Source organism: Perca fluviatilis, chromosome 21, assembly GCF_010015445.1.
Source record: "Perca fluviatilis chromosome 21, GENO_Pfluv_1.0, whole genome shotgun sequence".
NCBI lineage: Eukaryota > Metazoa > Chordata > Actinopteri > Perciformes > Percidae > Perca > Perca fluviatilis.
Window position 1 is genome coordinate 27,919,309 of NC_053132.1, and position 19,652 is coordinate 27,938,960.

Below are 19,652 nucleotides of genomic sequence, written 5' to 3' on the forward strand. Positions count from 1 at the left end.
TCTAAAAGTAATGCAAAAGTAGTGTAAAGGATTACAATTCAGAGACAGTAATATTGTAATATAACTAATTACTCTGAAATGACAGTAACTATTAATCTATAATTATATAATAATTATGAATACATTTTATACAACAAGACACTTGGTGATTGTGTTCATTTTGTGAAAACAAAATATATTTATTGATTGCCTCCCTTCCTCTGCAAACTGCCTCCTGATTGCTGCCTCAACACAAGCTGGTATTGCCTTCCTGATCTCCCTGCCCAGAAACCTATATGTCTATCGGACCACCTGCCTGTAGGCTGTGTATCGGAATTGCCTAGAGAATGATAGGGGTGCAATGTTGATATTGATAATCCTGTTAACATAGTCAATATGATCAAGAGTGATACTTATTTGATGTAACATTTTCAGTTATTCTATTCCATAAAGATATGTATGCACATCAGAGTTTAAAATTCTGCTAGTAGATTAGATTATACTTTATTGTCATTTTGCAGAGTACAAGTACAAAGGCAACAAAATGCAGTTTGCGTCCAACCAGAATTGAAAAAAAATCAAATATGTATAACTAAGTGTAAGTAATGAACAACATGTACAGATATGTGCAATGTAGTAGGAGTAACATAGTAAGAATATAGATATATGCAGGGTATTAACAGAATATATTATAAGAAAAACGAAATAAATATGGATATTCAGTATGAACCACAGACAGATATGTGCAGTGTGGTAACAGTACCATTGTAGTGCAGAAACGGTAACGTAAGAATAAGTGTACTGTATGTGCAGGAGGAATAGTATGAAGTGCAGTAGAATATGGCTATATATAAGTAGTTACAGTATGTACATTATTTTGATAGTTTATTTGTGTAGAAAACTGACGACTATAATAGAAGTGTATAATAATATAATAGTGTTATAAATTACTCTCATCTAAACATACTCTGGTCTGTTGGCCATACTCCTGCCTGAAGTTGAGGTATGCTACCTGCAGCGAGAACGGGTTGAGGCAGCAGGCATCAAAGCCGGGATGGAGCCTCAGGCAGGTCATGTCCGTGGCCGGGACTAAACCCTCAACTAGAGCCCAGTAGGCATCCACCTCTCGACAACACATGCTGTCCACCGCCGACGCCGTAGCCTCACAATGTCCGCACAAACACCTAGCCAACAAAACGATTATGTGCTAGTGCTAACCTGCTTCTCTTAATACATCCATGGCTTGGATGGACTCCACAGCGGAAGTTATTTTATCACAATTTCATCTCAAAATATCGTTTATGGCGGTTATATATTCCTCCAGTTTTTAAAAACTAGTTGTTTATCATTAATATACACTATGCTGTATAGGGGTGTTCAACCTGCGCATAAGCAGCAGAGTAGGCTTCCTTGTACCAGTGAAATCAAGGCAGTAGTAGTAGATTCGATCACATCGCTCTAACCAATCCTCCTTCAGACTGATGTTGGCACCCCCCACTCAATTAGCATACAGGCGCAGGGAAAAATAAATGTAGAAATGTATAAATACAGAAATAAATACATATAGAAATGCATAAATAAATAAATAAATACATGTAAAAATACAGAAATAGCCATTTATGTTACCAAAATGTATTTATTTTCACTATATTTCTGCATTTATTTATTTATTTCTACTTTTATTTATTTATTTATTTATTTTCCTTATGTCATTTTTAGTCCTCCATACAGAAACGGCTGGTATTTGTTATCTGTGTTGACTTTATTCCGTAAAAGGGTCACATGATGGGCGGGACGAATCAGGGAAGGACACATCTTGACTGATAAAACCCAGTCAGGGAGCAAACGTAGGTGTCTACTTGATTGTTTTCAAAAGTCTCTGTTTCTGCCCGTCCAGACTAAAACGCAACCCTGGAGTTTTCAAACTAAAATGGGGTCAGCAGAGTTTTCTCCATTTTAGGGGCTCAGAAACGTCGGAGTAGTGTGAGTGGCAGGAAACATAGCAAACGTTAAGCGTTTTAAAACAAAAAGGTATTAGTGTGGATGTAGCCTTAGGCCGTCAGACCACCATTTCACTGTGTCTTGAAGTATTTCCTGTATGACTGCTGGGTGTTAGCCATTGTAATAAGTTGTTGCAGTTTTGAGCCATCTGCCATTTGAGATGAAGCATAATTACCATCCCAAAGCTTAAGCCCTGATGACCCAGAGACTTACCTTCCTGACCCTTGATCACACACATCACTGCCATGAAGGAACAGGAAGTTTAGCTGCACCATAACACTTTGAAGCCAGCATTTCAAAAGGCCGTTCAGTCTTTGTTTTTCTTCGGGCTCTGCACACCTTGACTGGACGTCGGAAGACCACAGAGAGGAAACATTGTCAAAGCTTTCTCGCTGCTCCTCTCTCCAGCCAGAGAGAGAATACAAATAAAGCCAGAAAGGGACTCCTGGTGCTTGTTTGAAGTTTTTCTGCCTACCATCTTCAGCTCCTGGCTCTAACACCTCGGGACAGCTGGGAAGAGGTGAGCAGCCTCGCAGCTCACAGCTCTGCCTCAGCTGTTATTCCCCCAGCGTACCTCTGTGCTTTGCACCTTCAGAAGTGGCGAGACAGTACAAACGCTTCTGCTAATTTCATGCAGGAGGCCTAAATAGTTGTCACTCAGTGTTTTCTGGCTTGACGTATCAGATGCTTTGCCTCAGCTGAAATAATTGGGGGACTTTTTTGTGATTCACTTGGTTTTATAAAACTTTGGAACTTGGAGAAGTAGCCAAAGACAACCGTCTCATTATAATCAACTCTAACGAGCCAGGAAACTGAGCTCAGAGACTCTGTGTGAGCTTGCAACACACCTTGTAAAGGTGTTTTAAATGTGACACAAGGAGCGGGTCCAGACACCATCAAGGTTGCATCTTTAAGAGAGTATTGTTGCTGTTATTTGCTGACAAAATTCTCTCTTCTAGGTTAGATGACGCTAATGCCAAGCTTTTTTTCTCCACTACTTTCTTTACTTTGTCTCTTACCACTTACTTACTTTGTTGCAGTACTCTGACTTTCTCTTTCATACTCTGTGTCTCTCTACCTTCTCCACCAATGGGAACATCATTATGCCCTTTGGATGTTAAATTAGACGTACTATAACTGAAGTATAGTACCCACGTTCCACTTAAAGGGCAAGACAAACAGTTTGGCATCCGACTGGGAGCATTGTCAAAGAGCTCTGTTTGCCAATGTTCATTCTCTGCCATGACCAGCGGGCATATCCGAGAGCCTGTCTTCCCCATGTCAGCCTAAATGAGCTCCTCGAAGCTCAAGAGGCGTAGGAGGAGATGGGAGAAAGATGGACGTAGTGAAAAGGAGGACAGAGACAAGGGAAAGAGAAAGAAAGAAAGACAGTACATGAGACCTGTGATGCAGAGAGACTCTGACTGTACTGACTAAACAATATGCCTGTATGATGTTCCATGGGTAGTCAGCTGGGTGCATTTGTTAGCAGGGGAAGCATTGTTTGGGGCTCAGAGCATCTGTCAGGGTATAAGGGAAGCTCGCCCGCTGCAGACGGCCCCACAGACAGACAGACAGACGGATACATGCCGACACCCACAACTCTCTAATCGCTCTCCTCTGAGTTGAACAAAGCAATGAAAGATCAGGACAGAGAGGATGAGATAGTCTGCCAAACTCGGCTGAAGAGAAGGAAAACAAAGTTCTCTCTCCTTCTTAGTTTGTCAGTGTGCCGTTTGATTGGTACAACGAACAGCTAAGCCTGCGAGTCGACTCTTATATAGAGTTGCCATATGGTGTTTTGTTTTGCTCAGGCACACTACACAATAAATGTGGGATGTCATGATTGACACCATTAAGCAATGAAATGGAGTAGAGAGACACAGATCATTCACACACACTCTGGAAAACATCTTGACTTTTGTAGATTTAGAGTAGCGATAATTCTGGCTCAGATCGAATCTTCAATACGCACAACCATGCAAATATTCACACACACAGGCACACCACCCATCCGCACCATTACACAGTGGATTTAGCTCAGATATGAAGGCAGATCAGATTCAGCTGGCTTTACCCCCAGAGATGGTTCTGTTGATTGGAATAACTTCTGGGGCTGGAAGCACACAACATCTGCTTGCCTCTGCCTCCTGGGTGACAGTGCGCAGAGGGGAACAAACAGTGCCTAGGCGCCTCTTTGTCCCCTTCCTCATCCTATACGGCACCTGTTATGTGATGCACCCAGATTACTGCAGAGTTCTGCCTGACTGCATAACAAACGGCCCTGTGGGAAAGCCGACACGTCACACAGGCCTGCTCTAGAGACACATTAATCATCTATCATCCACTAAACACTCATCTGCTCATTGTCATCATTCTCTCTTTTCATTTAGGCTTTTTTAAGGATAGAGAGAAGTATAAATTCCAAACAGAAAAACACTATTTATTCTCAGACACGTTAAGGTGCATTACCCCCACCTAGACTAAGCTCACTGATCTGCTCTGTAGCTTTTAGGAAATCCATTGAAGAAAAAGTTCTGTTGTTTGCAAGTTCTTTCTTCACCTCATTTAGGACTATGTCCTCTACAGCTACAAGCCACAGACAGCCCCGGCCCAATTCAACCACCATTTATGATCATATATATGAGCATTATAGCGTACACAGGTCTGCTAACCACTCCCCACACCAGCCTTCAGTGTGGCAGCCCCCAACATCTGGAACTCTCTCTTGGAGAAATCTGTAATGCCACATCCCAGGACATATTCCAATAACTTCTCAAACCCACCTGTTCACCACAGCCTACAGACTCAGTTAAATCCGTTTTTTTCCCATCAGACATGGCAACCACTAATCCATTTATTAGTTGTGTTTCGTTCTGTTTGTGTGTTCATTGTTTTGCCTTTATGTAAAGCGCCCTAGGGTCCTTGAAAAGCAGATTTTATTATATTAATATTATAGCCGTCAATAGCCACGACAAATTATTTTTAGTCACTCAATCCAGATTTTACAAATGTCTTAAAGGTCCCATGGCATGAAAATTTCACCTTATGAGGTTTATTAACATTAATATGCGTTCCCCCAGTCTGTCTATGGTCCCCCAGTGGCTAGAAATGGTGATAGGTGTAAACCGAGCCCTGGGTATCCTGCTCTGCCTTTGAGAAAATGAAAGCTCAGATGAGCCGATCTGGAATCTTCTCCTTATGAGGTCATAGGAGCAAGGTTGCCTCCCCTTTCTCTTCTTTGCCCGCCCAGAGAATTTGGCCCACCCATGAGAGAGAGACATCATGGCTTTCAAACGAGCAAAGTGGCAGTTGTTCAAGACCACACCCCCACCCTCAACCTTGCCCCCCCCTCCATCTCAATAGCTACGGACACAGAAATGGCACATCCTAAGGAAAGCTCATTGTGGGACTGGCTCTAGAGGCTGTAATTCTGCATCAAGGCTGAATTTCAGGAAAGAGACTTCAGATACAGTATTAGGGGACCACTAAGGTCTATATAAAAGAGACTTCAGATACAGTATTAGGGGACCACTAAGGTCTATATAAAAGAGACTTCAGATACAGTATTAGGGGACCACTAAGGTCTATATAAAAGAGACTTCAGATACAGTATTAGGGGACCACTAAGGCCTATATAAAAGCATCCAAAAAGCACCATGTCATGGGACCTTTAAAACCATGCTGTGGTCAATTGAGGAAGTGCAGACGTTCCTCTGTTTGGTTGCTGATGAAAGGATCCAGAGAGAGAACACGCTGTGTTTGTGTCGTGTTGAAGATGATGTCCCGGCAGTTTCATGCGGCGTCGCTATGACGATCAGCTGAGAGTCCCGCCTACACTGAGGGGGTAATATCTCCAGTGGGAAATCATAGTAATGGTAGAAAAAGTGAGTCAAACTGAGTTGAGTCATACCATGCATCCTTCCGAAATGTAGCATTAGTTTGGTGCGAAATCACTCATTTACTACTCTGTATAATAAATCCTATTCTCAGTGTCAGGCACACTCTCTCTCTTCGTTTCTCCATTGGACTTGATTTGCAAATATTGCACACCAAAAACATATAGTTTTCGCTGTATTTTATGATATTTTATATTCTGTGCAATATTGACTGACGGTTCCTGTCCTTGTGTGTCACTAAACGTACATCTTTTAACCCCACCCACGATCTTTTCCTAAACTAAGTGGTTGAACCATAGACTGTAAAAATGGAGGAAATAGCATCAGTGATGTCACCCATTGGTTTGTGGGCTGCCGTTTTGAAGCCCAGAGTGTCACCATCTTGGTTTTTTACTTTATTTTTCCATACTTTTGCAAACAGAATACAGACATGCAGCAATGGATAGATACAGCAATAGAAAATATACATTGGAGAAAGGCAAGTGAAATTGCCTACGATACATCCATGTAGCACAAAGCTATATGGCCCTTTAGTTAAGTTAGAAAGAACGGACCAAACCAAAAAAGAACATGCAAAAGACAACAGATGTGACGAGAGGGTGGAGCTGGGGAGGATGAGGCAGCTAAGCCAGTGTTGTTTATGGTTGCAATGGGGCCATTATTTTCTGAGTTTCTTTGGCACACCTACTAACATCTAGTTCACTTAATAGCCATTGATTTACCCACAGTGACTGAGCTGTGTTTACCTCCTTGTTGTAATGTAAAAGGGCCAAATCAGCCTCTAGAATCAAACTCCAAACCTTCATTTCTCCCCTCTCCGCCCAGGGCATTCTCTTCTGTACCGCAGAGTGTCTGAAAGCCCCTCCAGACCTGCTAAAAATCTATCTGCACGAGTCCAACCGGGTCTACAGAGACAAGCTGCTGGAGGAGCAGGACTTCCAGGCATTTGATAAGCTGCAGGCGGACACAGTGAAAAAGTTCTACGAGGTGAGAGTTTTACAAAGTTCAGCAGAGGAAGACAAAAGGGGGAGGCTGGAGGATGTGGGGGAGGAGTGGGAGGAGTGGGAAATCATTAGGCTGCATGCTTTGTGTCTGGACCTGGACATCAGTGGCCAACACAGCGAGGAGAAAGAGGAGAGGAGAAAAAGGAATGCTGGGGGCCAGTAGAGGGTTGGAGAGAATATTAATCAGTGTGGTATGGGGTCTGGCTGTCAGGGTCTGCGCTGTCACCCCGGCAAATTGGAAAACATTTTAATGGTTTTCTGTCCACTGCTCCCCTCACTACCTCTCTACTGGCTCTATGGCATGAACACTAGTCATGCCACAATGAAGAGCCTGACATGTATATGTGTACACACACCCACACACGGAGAGGGAGATAGAATAATACCACCACTCCAGAATATATTATTCAGAGTTTTCACCTTCCGTAAACTTAGGACACTTTGCCCCTGTGCCACAGAGCAATATGCAGCACGCTTTATGCTATTTTTACATGCAAACAAGAAAGCCTTTAGATGCTGTGGCACTGTGAGGAAGTGCACTTGATACTATGACAATGAAGACTGCACCGGAACACAATATAGATGTGAATTTTTAACTAAGTGGCACACACAATGTGAAATATTTGGGACCCAACAGTTGCCAGAGTCATTGTATCGTAACTTTGTTTAGTTGACAATAACGTTTATTTTCTTATCTAAGGAAGAAAATGAACTAGGTCACCCTCTGCACAGCTGTGATATTCAGCTGTGTTCCTGACTTCTTTGTTTTGTTTCTTTATTTACATGTATAATAAAAAGATACAATATATGATTTGCAAGGGAATGTGAAGGAGAATTGCCTTAAAAACCCTCCAGGGGCTTGAAAAGTGGCAATCTCCAGGCAGCATATTACAGAAAATAATCACGTCTCTGTAATATACACAACTTGGATGTATCCATCAATAATTTTACACACACATCAATAACCCTGATTCATATTACATGCAAGTCTACACAAACAGCATCATTAGCAGACTAAGGGCATAGCTTCATGTGACATGGCCGAGTCTTCACCAAGAAAGACAGAGGAGAAAATAAATGCACATAGAAAAAGAAAAAACAAGCAATAATCATGAAAGGCCTTTAAATGTATTTAAATGAAGATATTGGTTGGTTAAAATAAGTACTTTCAGGACTCTTTTAAATGCTGTGAAGACCAATTCAAACGATGTAAAGGCAAAGAATTCCACTAAGCAATAATGTTATGCGGACAGGGGTAGTGTGTGCGTGTAGGTCTGTATGTTTACCACTGCAATATGTGTGTGCGCGTCCCTACCTGAGGACATGGAGGAGACTCTGGAGCAGACCAGGGAGATGAACCTGTTCTGCCACTTTGCCCGTGGGCTGGGGGAGGCCAGGTACATGGCTGCCGAGTCCTGGAGCAGCCTGAATAAAACCCTGCTGGAGGTGCTGGATGGCTACAATGAGGTCAACGCCACAACATAAACCTGGTGCTATTTGAGGACGCCATGGCTCACATGTGAGTGCAAGTTTTGGAACCCCAGGGGACTGTGTGGGGGGGAGTAAAGAAAGTAGTAAAGAAAAAGTGTTTTGTCACTTTCTTTATTGTCTGTCAAGGAACTCAACTGGCTTCCCAGTTAGTTCAGGATTTACAGTTCTATTTTACAGACTGTCAAAAGACAAATCTGTTCAAAGTAATCCAGCATGCATCATGATGGCTAACACAAATGTAGAGGACAGGTTCGATCTGCTTCAGTCTAAAAATGTTTAAAACAAAACAAACTATTAACCCCTCTAACGTCTACTTTTTTTCTTTAAATTGCCCTTAAATTGGAAAAGCAACCCTTGTGCACACTGTTTGATATTATCATTTATTCTTTATCACTTAACATTGAAGCTATTTGAACATTGAAGCAAACTCAACACAAACTCCCTCTGACTGAAGTGTAAGCTGAAGCGTAAGCGATGAAAGCAGTTCAAGTGTAAGAGATAAAATCGGCCGAAGTGTCAGCGATAAAAGCAGCTGAAGTGTAAGAGATGAAACTAGCTGAAGTGTCAGTTGAAGTGTTAAAAAAGTGGAAAGTTGATTTGTGTGATTGTACACGTTAGGACGTGAGTAGCGACAGCAGTTGTGTCAGCTGAAGTGTGTTGTATTGCATTTGGCAACAACCTCAAATAAAGCAACACAAATGAAATGAAGGCAATCCATTTTAAAAATGGACACAAGAGGACCATTCATCTTGTTTTAGTGAAGGCACAAAGATTCTCCGGAGCACAGTGATCTTTGACACATTTGGTGCTGGTACATCTGAGTGGTGAAGATGGTGATGACAGGCGGTATAAAGGCAGAGAGAGGAGACACAAACTACCTGTGTTTGTTTGTCTGATGAGTCAGAGGTTGTCTTTATCTGGCTTGCCTCCCCCTTCCTTTTTTAACGATATCTCACCCTTCCATCTTTCCCTCCCCCGACTGTCTTCACCTCCACATGTAGCTGCCGTATAAACCGAATCCTGGAGTCTCCGCGGGGGAATGCACTGCTGGTCGGAGTGGGCGGCAGCGGCAAGCAGAGTTTGACCCGACTGGCCGCCTTCATCTCCAATCTGGAGGTTTTTCAGATCACCTTGAGAAAAGGATACAGTATCGCCGACCTCAAGGTTTGAGGGGGATTACATTGCAAAGATATACCACACTGCAAAAAAAAAACATCCATCTGAACAGCTTAATTAGTCACATATGAAGTATTTAAAGATTTAAATGTAGTTGCCGGGTTGGTACAGTGGGTAGAGCAGGCGCACATATACTTCGAGGCCTCGATGCAGAGGTCCAGGGTTTGAGTCCGACCTGTGACAATTTCCTGCATGTCTTCTCCCCTTCCTCACCTAGCTGTCCTATCAATTAAAGGCGGAAAAGCCCAACAAATTATCTTAAAAAAAAAAGAAAAAGATTTATATGTAAACATTTAGGTGTATCTGAGTGAAATACCTGTCCTGGTAATCTACAAAGTGACTCAGGTGTCAAGGCAAAATAACAGCTCAATCTCATTATGTGTGTCTTTCTCCCACTCCATGTCTTTCTCTCTCCCTGTCGCCCAGAGTGACCTGGCATCCCTCTACATCAAAGCTGGCGTGAAGAATATTGGCACCGTGTTCCTAATGACTGACGCCCAAGTGGCAGACGAGAAGTTCCTCGTTCTGGTCAACGATCTGTTGGCATCGGGTAACAGCCGGATTCCCTAATTACTGTGTGTCATGTTTTTGCAAGAGAGAAATGTTTTTGCTTTGCCACGGCCACAAATCACTGTGGTGCCATTTCTGCAGCTTCACCTATCAACTACAGCACATCATTGTGAAGAATTGCAAGCAAGGCTGGATTCACATCCAGATTTATACCTGACATTTGAAGGCTGCCATACATAGCACCATGCAAATGACTATAGAGCTATTCCCAATATACTAATATTGGCAGTACAATAGTTTGGTAGTTAGTCAGTCCCTCCAGAACAACGCGTTTATGCGATCGCACAATTCAATGCATAATCAGCCAAAGTCCGCATTTTTATGCGGGGGCCGCATTTTTTCAAATACGCCGCACTTTCACCGCATAAATTGCCGATTTCCACGCAAAATATTGCAGGATTTCATAATCCCCGCATTTTCGTTGCAAAAAATTCACATATATCTTAGCAGAAAGTTGAAAAATGTTGCGTTTACTTCACACAAGAGCAGCCATTTTCCCCTGTTGCCATGGGAACGTTATGAAGTAATTACACGACGTGAACATCATCAAAAAGCAGGGTGTTGGGGGAATCACCTTTTTTTTTCTCTTTTTCATAAAACCGCAGTTTTTGCAAGTTCCTGCAATTTTTGCAAGTTCCTGCAATTTCATTGTATAAAATTGCATAAATATCCCACATATTCCATCGCATTTTTTAAGAAAACATGCCGCATAATTAAGGATTTTTGCCTGCAAAAATCACAAAAAAACTGGAAGGACTGGTTAGTATGCACAAATGAATGTACATAATTTTTCTATAGCACTGGAAATGATGGGCTAAACCAACAGATACAACAACTTTAGCACATTACTTTCAATTTCAAATCTGAAGACATAAAGCAAGAGCATGCACTTCTAAAAGGAAAAAAGAATCCAATCTCCCCCTTATAAATAAAAATAAATAAAATACTTCCTCAGTTCAGTACATTACAGTACAGCAGTCTGGTCTGATATGACCAGTGGCTTGTGGTGGCTAATGTTGGCTAATTTTAGATTGATATTGCTGTAACTGACATTACTGAGTCAGTTTGTTGACTTTATGACTCCTCCTACAGTTACACTACATGCTACAGTTAATGCTAGAAGTTCAGAACACAGAGTAAAAACTCCACAGCAGAGTGACTTGTTTATGAACCTGCAGTCTGTCTACGTTCCATCAACAACAGTGATACGCGCTGCTATTAAGGTGTAATAGCAGTTGTTCAGATGTAATCAGTGAAAACATTTCGAATGTTAAAAAAAATATTATAAGAGAAATTCAGTACACTGTTGGCTATAAGATAACATTTTAATAATGGCTCACATAGCCAATAGTAGTCAGCACAGTAAACATGCCAGCAGATTAGCTCGGCGGCAGCAGCACAAGCTCGCCTACCCCCACAGTTGTAAGGAATAGCTGCTCATATCTACAATTTTTTCTATGTGCTCATTGACTACAGTTTAAACCAACAACCAACTTTCAGAGTATTATTGGCCAGATACTGTGATTACTGTGAAATTACTGTGCCAGAGGTTGAAATATCATCTATTAAATCAGCATGTTTCGTTGATTGTTGTGAAAATGATTAAATGAACTGCTGCCAGCAGCTCAGCAGCATCTGTGTCCAATGAAAATGACGTCAGTGGGACAGTTAGCACTGCTACCCAAACAGAAACCAGCTGACCTGAACACTGTCAGACTGAATAACTTAGCAATCTGGTTATCAGACTAGGTTACAGTAAAGGTCGGGTTTTATCTTTTGCCCTAATGTTACGCCAGATCCAGCATGTAGCCAACCAGAGGGCTACATGCAAAAAAAGAGCACATCTGAACTCAGATCAGTCGAGATAGTGGTGTATATATGTCGACAGTTCTTTTTCTGCTGTGACTCGAAGCAGATCTCTGCATTTGCACAAGCCCTCTGTATGAACTCCTGCTGCCACCACCTCTATTAACACACTTAGATTTGATAAAAGAGTCTTAAAGGCTACATCTACACCAGCTACATTTTGGTTTTTAAGTTTATAGGCAAAAGCGATCTCCGTGCACCAAGTGTTTTTATCTCCAGTAGAAGAACTAATCTCTGTTTAAACTAACACGCCCAAACCTCATATCTCATCAACATTCTGGTATACTGGGCATAAACAGGAGGCAGCGTGGAGACTCTGCCCACTGCTGGTAGTTGCCATGGTAACGTTAGTAGCTTTAGTCTCAGAGAACGAGACGTCATGACCGATAAGACCCAGTCAGGAGGAGAAACGTCGGCGTCAGTGTTGGTGTTGCCAACGGTCTCCGTTTGCGGCCGTTGAGACTGCAACACAACCCCGCAGATTCCAAACCAAAACGGGTCAGAAGTGTTTCCAAATGTCTCTGGTTTAGGGGCTCGGATACGCCAGAGCAGGGGGAATGAGAGGGGGAAACGTAGCAGAAGACATTCCTTTTTAAACCAAAACGTAGCAGTGTAACTGTAGCCTTAAGCTTAGTGTCAGTTCAGATCCTTAGAAGATAAGTCAGTTCTAGAGAGTTCTCGCCCAAGTTTAGCTCTCTAACAGAAACCAATTACAATGAGTGCTTCCCACGACCTCAGTGGTCTTCCCACTGGTAATGTGGCTGATTTCATTAATTCAAGGAGAGATTCCTGACCTGTTCCCAGACGACGAGGTGGAGAACATTATTGGCAGCGTGAGGCCAGAGGTCCGCGGCTCGGGACTGATGGATACAAGGGAGAACTGCTGGAAATTCTTCATCGACCGGGTTCGCAGACAGCTCAAGGTGAACCAGTCAGATAGTCAGACAAGTACAACAAGCTGTGTGTGTTCTGCATTTCACTACTCATCATCCAGAAAAGGTTGTTATCCTTGGCTTTCCTTCCAGATCCTGTATATGATCTTAATATAGCAATAGCATGCCTCCTCACACTGTAATTGACCATTCCAAAATATAAAAGATCCTCATACCTGGATAAACATCTGGCTTTGTGATGAGCCTTTCCCTCGACATGTTTCGGTGCTGACATTTTCAGATGAACTTGATTGCTTTCAGAGGCAGTCGACGACATTAAAATTCACCAGCATTACCAGAAAAGCCGGCATTTAGCTGCAGATAATTTTACCGACGTGTAGCTGCCTTGTTCTCCCTGGAGAGAGAGGGATTCCAGGGGGTTGTTCATCCTGTCATTATTACAGTGTGCACCACCACCGCCCACATCCTCCACCCCTCCGCCTAGCTCCCAGATCAATCCTCCCTGGGTTGGAGAGGAATAAATTTGGAAGGCAAATCCCATGGACACGAGCTTGTAAAGAGTGGATTTATAACAATTTGGCTGTCTGGATGGACAGGGTAATGTCGGTAATCTGATTCAGAACTATCTGTGCATGGTGAGCACAGGTTTAAATCCTGAGCCAAACATTTAAATAACTATTACAATCAGACCTGGGAGCAGTGGTTCCCAACCTGGCTGTCGTTAGATTACTCTAAAGCAGTTGCGAGATGATTACTGGATAGGAAGTGTGTGGTTTGTGATGATTTATTTATTTGGAAACTTATTTGGTAGCATATTATGACCTAAATCCTTAAAATGGGTTCTGCATTATCTGGGGAACCTCAGGTGGTATTGTGGTTAAAAGGTGCACAATCCCAAACAAATGTTCCCTTTATTCAAATATCCACAAAGTAATTGACACATGGCAAACCTACTGCCAGGTAGTATAGCAGTACTGTGGGGAACATGTTAAAATTCTGTGTGTATTCAGCTGTGGGCATTGCCCTTGATGGATAGTTGGGGGCAATGGGGTGTAAGCTAAACCCATACATTCTGTATACAGCAGGCAGAGATACAGCTACAATGACTCACAAACAAATTCTGTGTAAATTGACGTGTCTGTCTTCTGGACATTAAATAGTCCGTCTCTGTTCCAATTTCAATTCTGTTTTGTTGATAGTGTCAAATCCTAGCAGAAGTTATCTTGTAACCCTTTACAGACAGAGTAGGTCTAGACCACACTCAGTGTTTTGACTTTCCTCCAATAACAAGCATTTGGTGCGACAGTGGCGAGGAAAAATGTTCCTTTCCACAGCGCCTCTAGGGGCCCACAGCTCATTTTTGCTCCAGGGCCCCCCTGGTTGAATACAAAGAATGCTGTAGCCTTACGGCAACTTCAGTGTGTAAAGCCATTGTCACAGGAAATGTAAGATAAGTTTGCAGCTCCTCGCTTATCATCAGTCGTGTCTTTGGGTGTACCTTCTGCATGTTTGTTTCTAATGGTATCGAGCATCTGGCTGAGCTTCTCAACAAGCCAGCTGTTAGTCTCCAACAGTGAAAATCAGTCTGACGCAGCCCACAGCTCAAAACACTCTTTTAATTCACATGCTTGCTGGAGGCTTTATTTGCTTAATGATGTAGCTGCAAATAATTAATTCACAGTTTGCTATTTCTTCCCCATTAAAGGGTTTGTTTGGGGAGTTTTTCCTCCTCCGAATCGAGGATCAAAAGACAGAGGGTGTCGTATGCTGTATGCTCACTGAGGCAAATTGTGATTTGTGATATTGGGCTACATGAATAAAATTGATTTGACTCAACCGTAAAGAAGTGCTAATCAGAGCAGGAATCCCCTGTCTTTGTTTTATCAGTGTGCCTGTGTCTCCAGAACATGACTGTGATCTGGGTGTGCTTGTGTTGCAGGTGGCTCTGTGTTTCTCTCCTGTGGGAAGTAAACTGAGGGTCCGCAGCAGGAAGTTCCCTGCCGTGGTGAACTGTACAGCGATCGACTGGTTCCACGAATGGCCGCAGGAGGCGCTGGAGTCGGTCAGCTTCAAGTTCCTCCAGGAAGTGGAGAATATCGAAGTGAGAACAGATCATATGTTAATATACACACGGGGATGAAGCCACCCACAAAAAAAAAGATGTTCACTCTCCGAATATATCATTTCAAACGTCAGGCTCCACGACACAAAGAATGTGATATTAATTTCAAAAGCCGAAACCAGAAGCCCTGAAAATTAAATTCCGGAGCCCAAGCATCAGGAAATATTGCTTTCCAGCCAAATCTGGACTGTCATCTTTTATTAATGTGAAGTAACCAGTTATGTGATTTATACCTTTTGCAGCCCCCGGTGAAGGAGTCAGTCAGTAAATTCATGGCTTACGTCCACATGAGTGTCAATCAGACTTCCAAGGAGTACCTGGCCAACGAGCGACGCTACAACTACACCACGCCCAAGTCTTTCCTGGAGCAGATCAAGCTGTACCGCAGTCTGCTGGGTCACAGGAGCAAAGATCTCACCACCAAGATGGAGCGGCTGGAGAACGGCCTGCAGAAGCTCAACAGCACCTCCGCTCAGGTACTGCGCACTTCTCACACTCCACCCTGTCCCACCGTAGCACTGTACTGTACTGTACGTCTTTGAAAATCTATTTATTTTTTATCCTTCCTAATTCATTTTCTAATTTCTAGCATTTGGGACCCATGACCCCATATTTACATCCCAGAATTCCCATGACTAGCAGTAGAAGTGGATTGCAGTAATAGTGGTAGTACTATTAATAGTAGTAGTGATTGTAGTGATAATGGTAGTAACCATTTTTTAAACTATACAAGGTTCATTTATTTTATTTATCATTTATTTACAACTTCATGACTCGCACGTAGAGAAAAGAAATAAAGTAGTAGTAGTAATTGTTGTCGTAGTATATAATATAATAGCATCATCAGTAGTAGGGGTTATCTATCCCTACGCAGCCAATCACCTTACTGAGCTATACGTAGAGCAGAAAAGTACCTGGCTGACTGCATCATTTGATATTTCCCTACTTGGATATCTACACCTGGATCCATTTCTCCAAATGTTTACCATCTCCACACCTTTGCAGAAGAGAGCTATATGAATAATGCAACACAAGGTCTGAGTGTGAAGCAGCCCTAATTATAGTGGCTCTACTACACTGTGCAAGTGGATGGAAAACCACACACACGTCATTTCACCCCTACATATTGTGCATCTCCACTGCTTTGCATAAACATGCCCACACAAACCCACTCGCACAAAATCATACACATGCACAAACACCCCTTACACATAAGTGACATCAATGTGTTGAGAGCCACAGAGTGTCCTGTGTTTTTCTTTCTCATCGCCATTTTACTGTAGGAAGTAGCCAACACACACACGCACGTGCATACACACAGACAAACACACACGCACACACACACACACACACACACACACACACACGTATAATGGCTGTATGGTAATTGAGAAGGCTTCTAATTAGAGAGCACAGCCTTTACAGCAGCAGGCCAGTATTACTGCACCCTGTGCTTGTTGGTGCATCCACACTGATGGCTGTGCTACTCTAAGAACTGTTATTTAACATTCTGTGCAAGAGAATCTGTAGCACATGGTAAACAAGGAGGGTTAAAGTGCGTGTGTGTGTGTGTGTGTGTGTGTGTGTGTGTGTGTGTGTGTGTGTGTGTGTGTGTGTGTGTGTGTGTGTGTGTGTGTGTGTGGTGCGGGTTGTATGAGTCATCCAGAGGACACATTAGTTCCATGTTTTTGTCCTCCTTAATTTGTGAAGGTTGTATGTGTGTGTGTGTGTGTGTGTGTGTGTGTGTGTGTGTGTGTGTGTGTGTGTGTGTGTGAGACGGTGTGTCGGTGTGTGGATTCAATGCATCACAGCGCATGCCCACTCAACGTCTCATAAACACTCACACACACATGCTCCCGCCTCTCTTTTTGTGACAATGTAGTTGTACAAGTATAGTTACAAAAAAGTAGAAGCAGTAGTAGTCCTATCAATACTAGTCTAGGTGCAAGTAGTAATATTAGCAGTTTCAGTCACCAGAGTGGTGTTTAAATGGAATCACTTCAACCGGATCAGTTGCACCCTGACCTAATATAATTATAACTGGAACCATTTGACTGTTTACCTTCAAGCACACACACAGCCAGATGTCTCTTTGTCTCTTTCATTCTTCATCTCCACGAGTCCATAAGCCATCACACATGTGGATGAACAACCCAGTCTCACGGCAGCTCGTGAAATAGTCACAAAATTTGATCTTTTGATTCTTGTCCACAGACACAATTTTTCCCCGTTTTTTTTGTGGTGACGCTCAGCACAGTTTTTAAACTAAGTAAACTATAACTAAACTATTTGTTCTTTTGGACGTATCCTACTGAGCGGTAATTACTACATCACTTCTTGATAGCCTTCCTGGGGGGTTGAGGACACGTTTCCACGGTGCATAACTTACTGGAAAAACTGAGCAACTTGTCCCACGGTTGCTGGTGACATAATCACTCATTCAGTATGAACATTAAATCAATATTGGCGTTAAAGAGCTGCCTGCTCGCTGTCCGATTCTCTGATATGAATGACCGCGTTGCATTGTGGGATATAGGCTATAAATGCTCTCCGTGCGTAGTGTTCTGTCTTACGGCATACTGTAAGATTTTTTTTATTTTTTTTTTAAAGAAGATTTTTTTGGAGCTTTTCCCTTTATTAGATAGTGACAGTGGATAGACAGGAAAGGGGGAGAGAGACGGGGGAATGACACGCAGCAAAGGGCAGCAGGTCGGATTCAAACCTGCGCCGCTGCATACATGTGGCGCACGCTGAGTGAGCTAGAGGCTGCCCTGCATACTGTAATATTTCACCGGTAATTGGACCGACATAACAACATTAAATTAAAGAAATGAAAACCATGATAACATCTCTTGAACAAATTTTTTGTTATGTAGATTTATAGTACTAACAGTGCCAATGACAGCAAAGTCATACAGCTTCTCTGCTGCAGTCCCGACAGACAGAAAAAAAAAATAAAAAATCGTGCTGAGCCTCATGAAAAAAACAGAAAAATCGTGTCAGCGTACAAGAATCAATAGGTTCAATTTCGTGACTATTTCGCGAACTGCCTGGGTACCGTCTCTTTTCCTGCCTAAGAAACAATTGTTCTAATGTACATGTCAGCAGCTTGTCTTCTACAGTCAGGAGCAGAGATGGATTTCCATCTGCAGGGGATAAACACAGAAGCCGCTCAGATGTATTGAATATCACCCATGTCTCCTACCAATTAGTTTGTCCTCCCCTCCATTCATCATGTTGATGGCTCACTTGGTGCTCGTCTAATGTTCGACTGAATCTTTTGCACGGAATCGGCGCAACACGAAAGGGCCGTCTCCCCTCTGGCCTGATTTTCTGTTTGTTAATTAGCTGAAAGACAGGCATGAAAAACTGTCTGTTTTTATTTCCCCAGTGCAACATTGTGATGGAGTTTGACACTAACGCAGAGTCCTATTTGTCAGGGAGTTATGAGCATTTTGTAACAGCTTTAATTTATCTTTACGACTGACCTTGGTCTGTGCATTTGTGTGTGTGTGTGTGTGGGGGGGGGCATGTGTGCGTGCAGATATGCATGCCATCCATCTTTTTCTGCCCCTTTATCTAAGATTCTTTTCTAGTAATGGATTAAATGGTCACATGGTTGGTCCATGGCACAATCCAGCAAGGCACATAAATGTTCCGTGCACAGGTTCAGGCCCTTTGTCTTCATTGTTGTGAAGAATAGAGGCGATGTTTAGGTTTCATTAAAACTGACTTTAAAACTGCCACCGGGCTCAATCAGTGAGTGTGTTACTAATAAAAAAAACGATCGGCCCTTCAAATCCGCCTGAGAGATTCAATTAGATGATAGCAATAGATTCATTAGTGGCCATGATATACACACTTATTGCTACATTTATCATTAAATGAGACGGCAGTAGATTATTGTCAGAAGCCCAGCCTGTGCTTTGTATTAATGCAGGTGTTCTTTTTTTCCTTCCATCGTATGTAGACTGCACACGCTCTGTCAGTTCACATTTTAAAGGTCCTATGACATGCTGCTTTTTGGATGCTTTTATATAGGCCTTAATGGTCCCCTAATACTGAATCTGAAGTCTCTTTCCCGAAATTCAGCCTTGGTGCAGAATTACAGCCACTAGAGCAAGTCCCACAATGAGCTTTCCTTAGTATGTGTCATTGCTGTGTCTGTAGCTTTAATGCTGTTGAGGAGGAGAGAGGGGGGGCAATAATAATAATAACTAGAAAATGCATTTCCTGCGGAAAATGCGTGGGAATGCTGAACAGCTGAATTGCTAAAGCTAAACTGGTCGAATAGCTTAAATCTGTAAGAAGAAGTTGAAGTAGTCAAAATAGTTGAAAAAGCCGAAATAGTTTTAATTAAAGTATGAATTTCATTAAAAAGTTAAAACTTTATGCTAAACTGAACTGTTTGCTTTAAATGTTGAATAATGACAAAATGTGTAGAACATTGTGAGGTGTGAGTAGATTTTCTAACTGATAATGACTCACATATGCAGAAATATGAAACAAAATAATACTGTAATACTGTTAAAGATGAAAGTTGAAAAGGCTGAAAGAAGAAATATTTTTATTATTATCAGATATATACACTGCATAGAACGAAAAAGCATCAATCTAGCTGAGATGAGATGTGAAATATATTAGGTGAAAA

At 42.3% G+C, this 19,652-nt stretch overlaps 1 protein-coding gene across 1 annotated transcript in view; it reads left to right on the top strand.

Moving 5' to 3' along the window:
* Positions 1 to 19,652, top strand: part of dnah9 (dynein, axonemal, heavy chain 9) — a 156,217-nt gene that overhangs the window by 82,394 nt on the left and 54,171 nt on the right. The window contains 8 exon segments of the mRNA XM_039787828.1: positions 6,705 to 6,866; positions 8,204 to 8,357; positions 8,360 to 8,402; positions 9,376 to 9,538; positions 9,977 to 10,100; positions 12,767 to 12,909; positions 14,819 to 14,980; positions 15,244 to 15,477. Coding sequence (XP_039643762.1) covers positions 6,705 to 6,866; positions 8,204 to 8,357; positions 8,360 to 8,402; positions 9,376 to 9,538; positions 9,977 to 10,100; positions 12,767 to 12,909; positions 14,819 to 14,980; positions 15,244 to 15,477 — 1,185 coding nt within the window.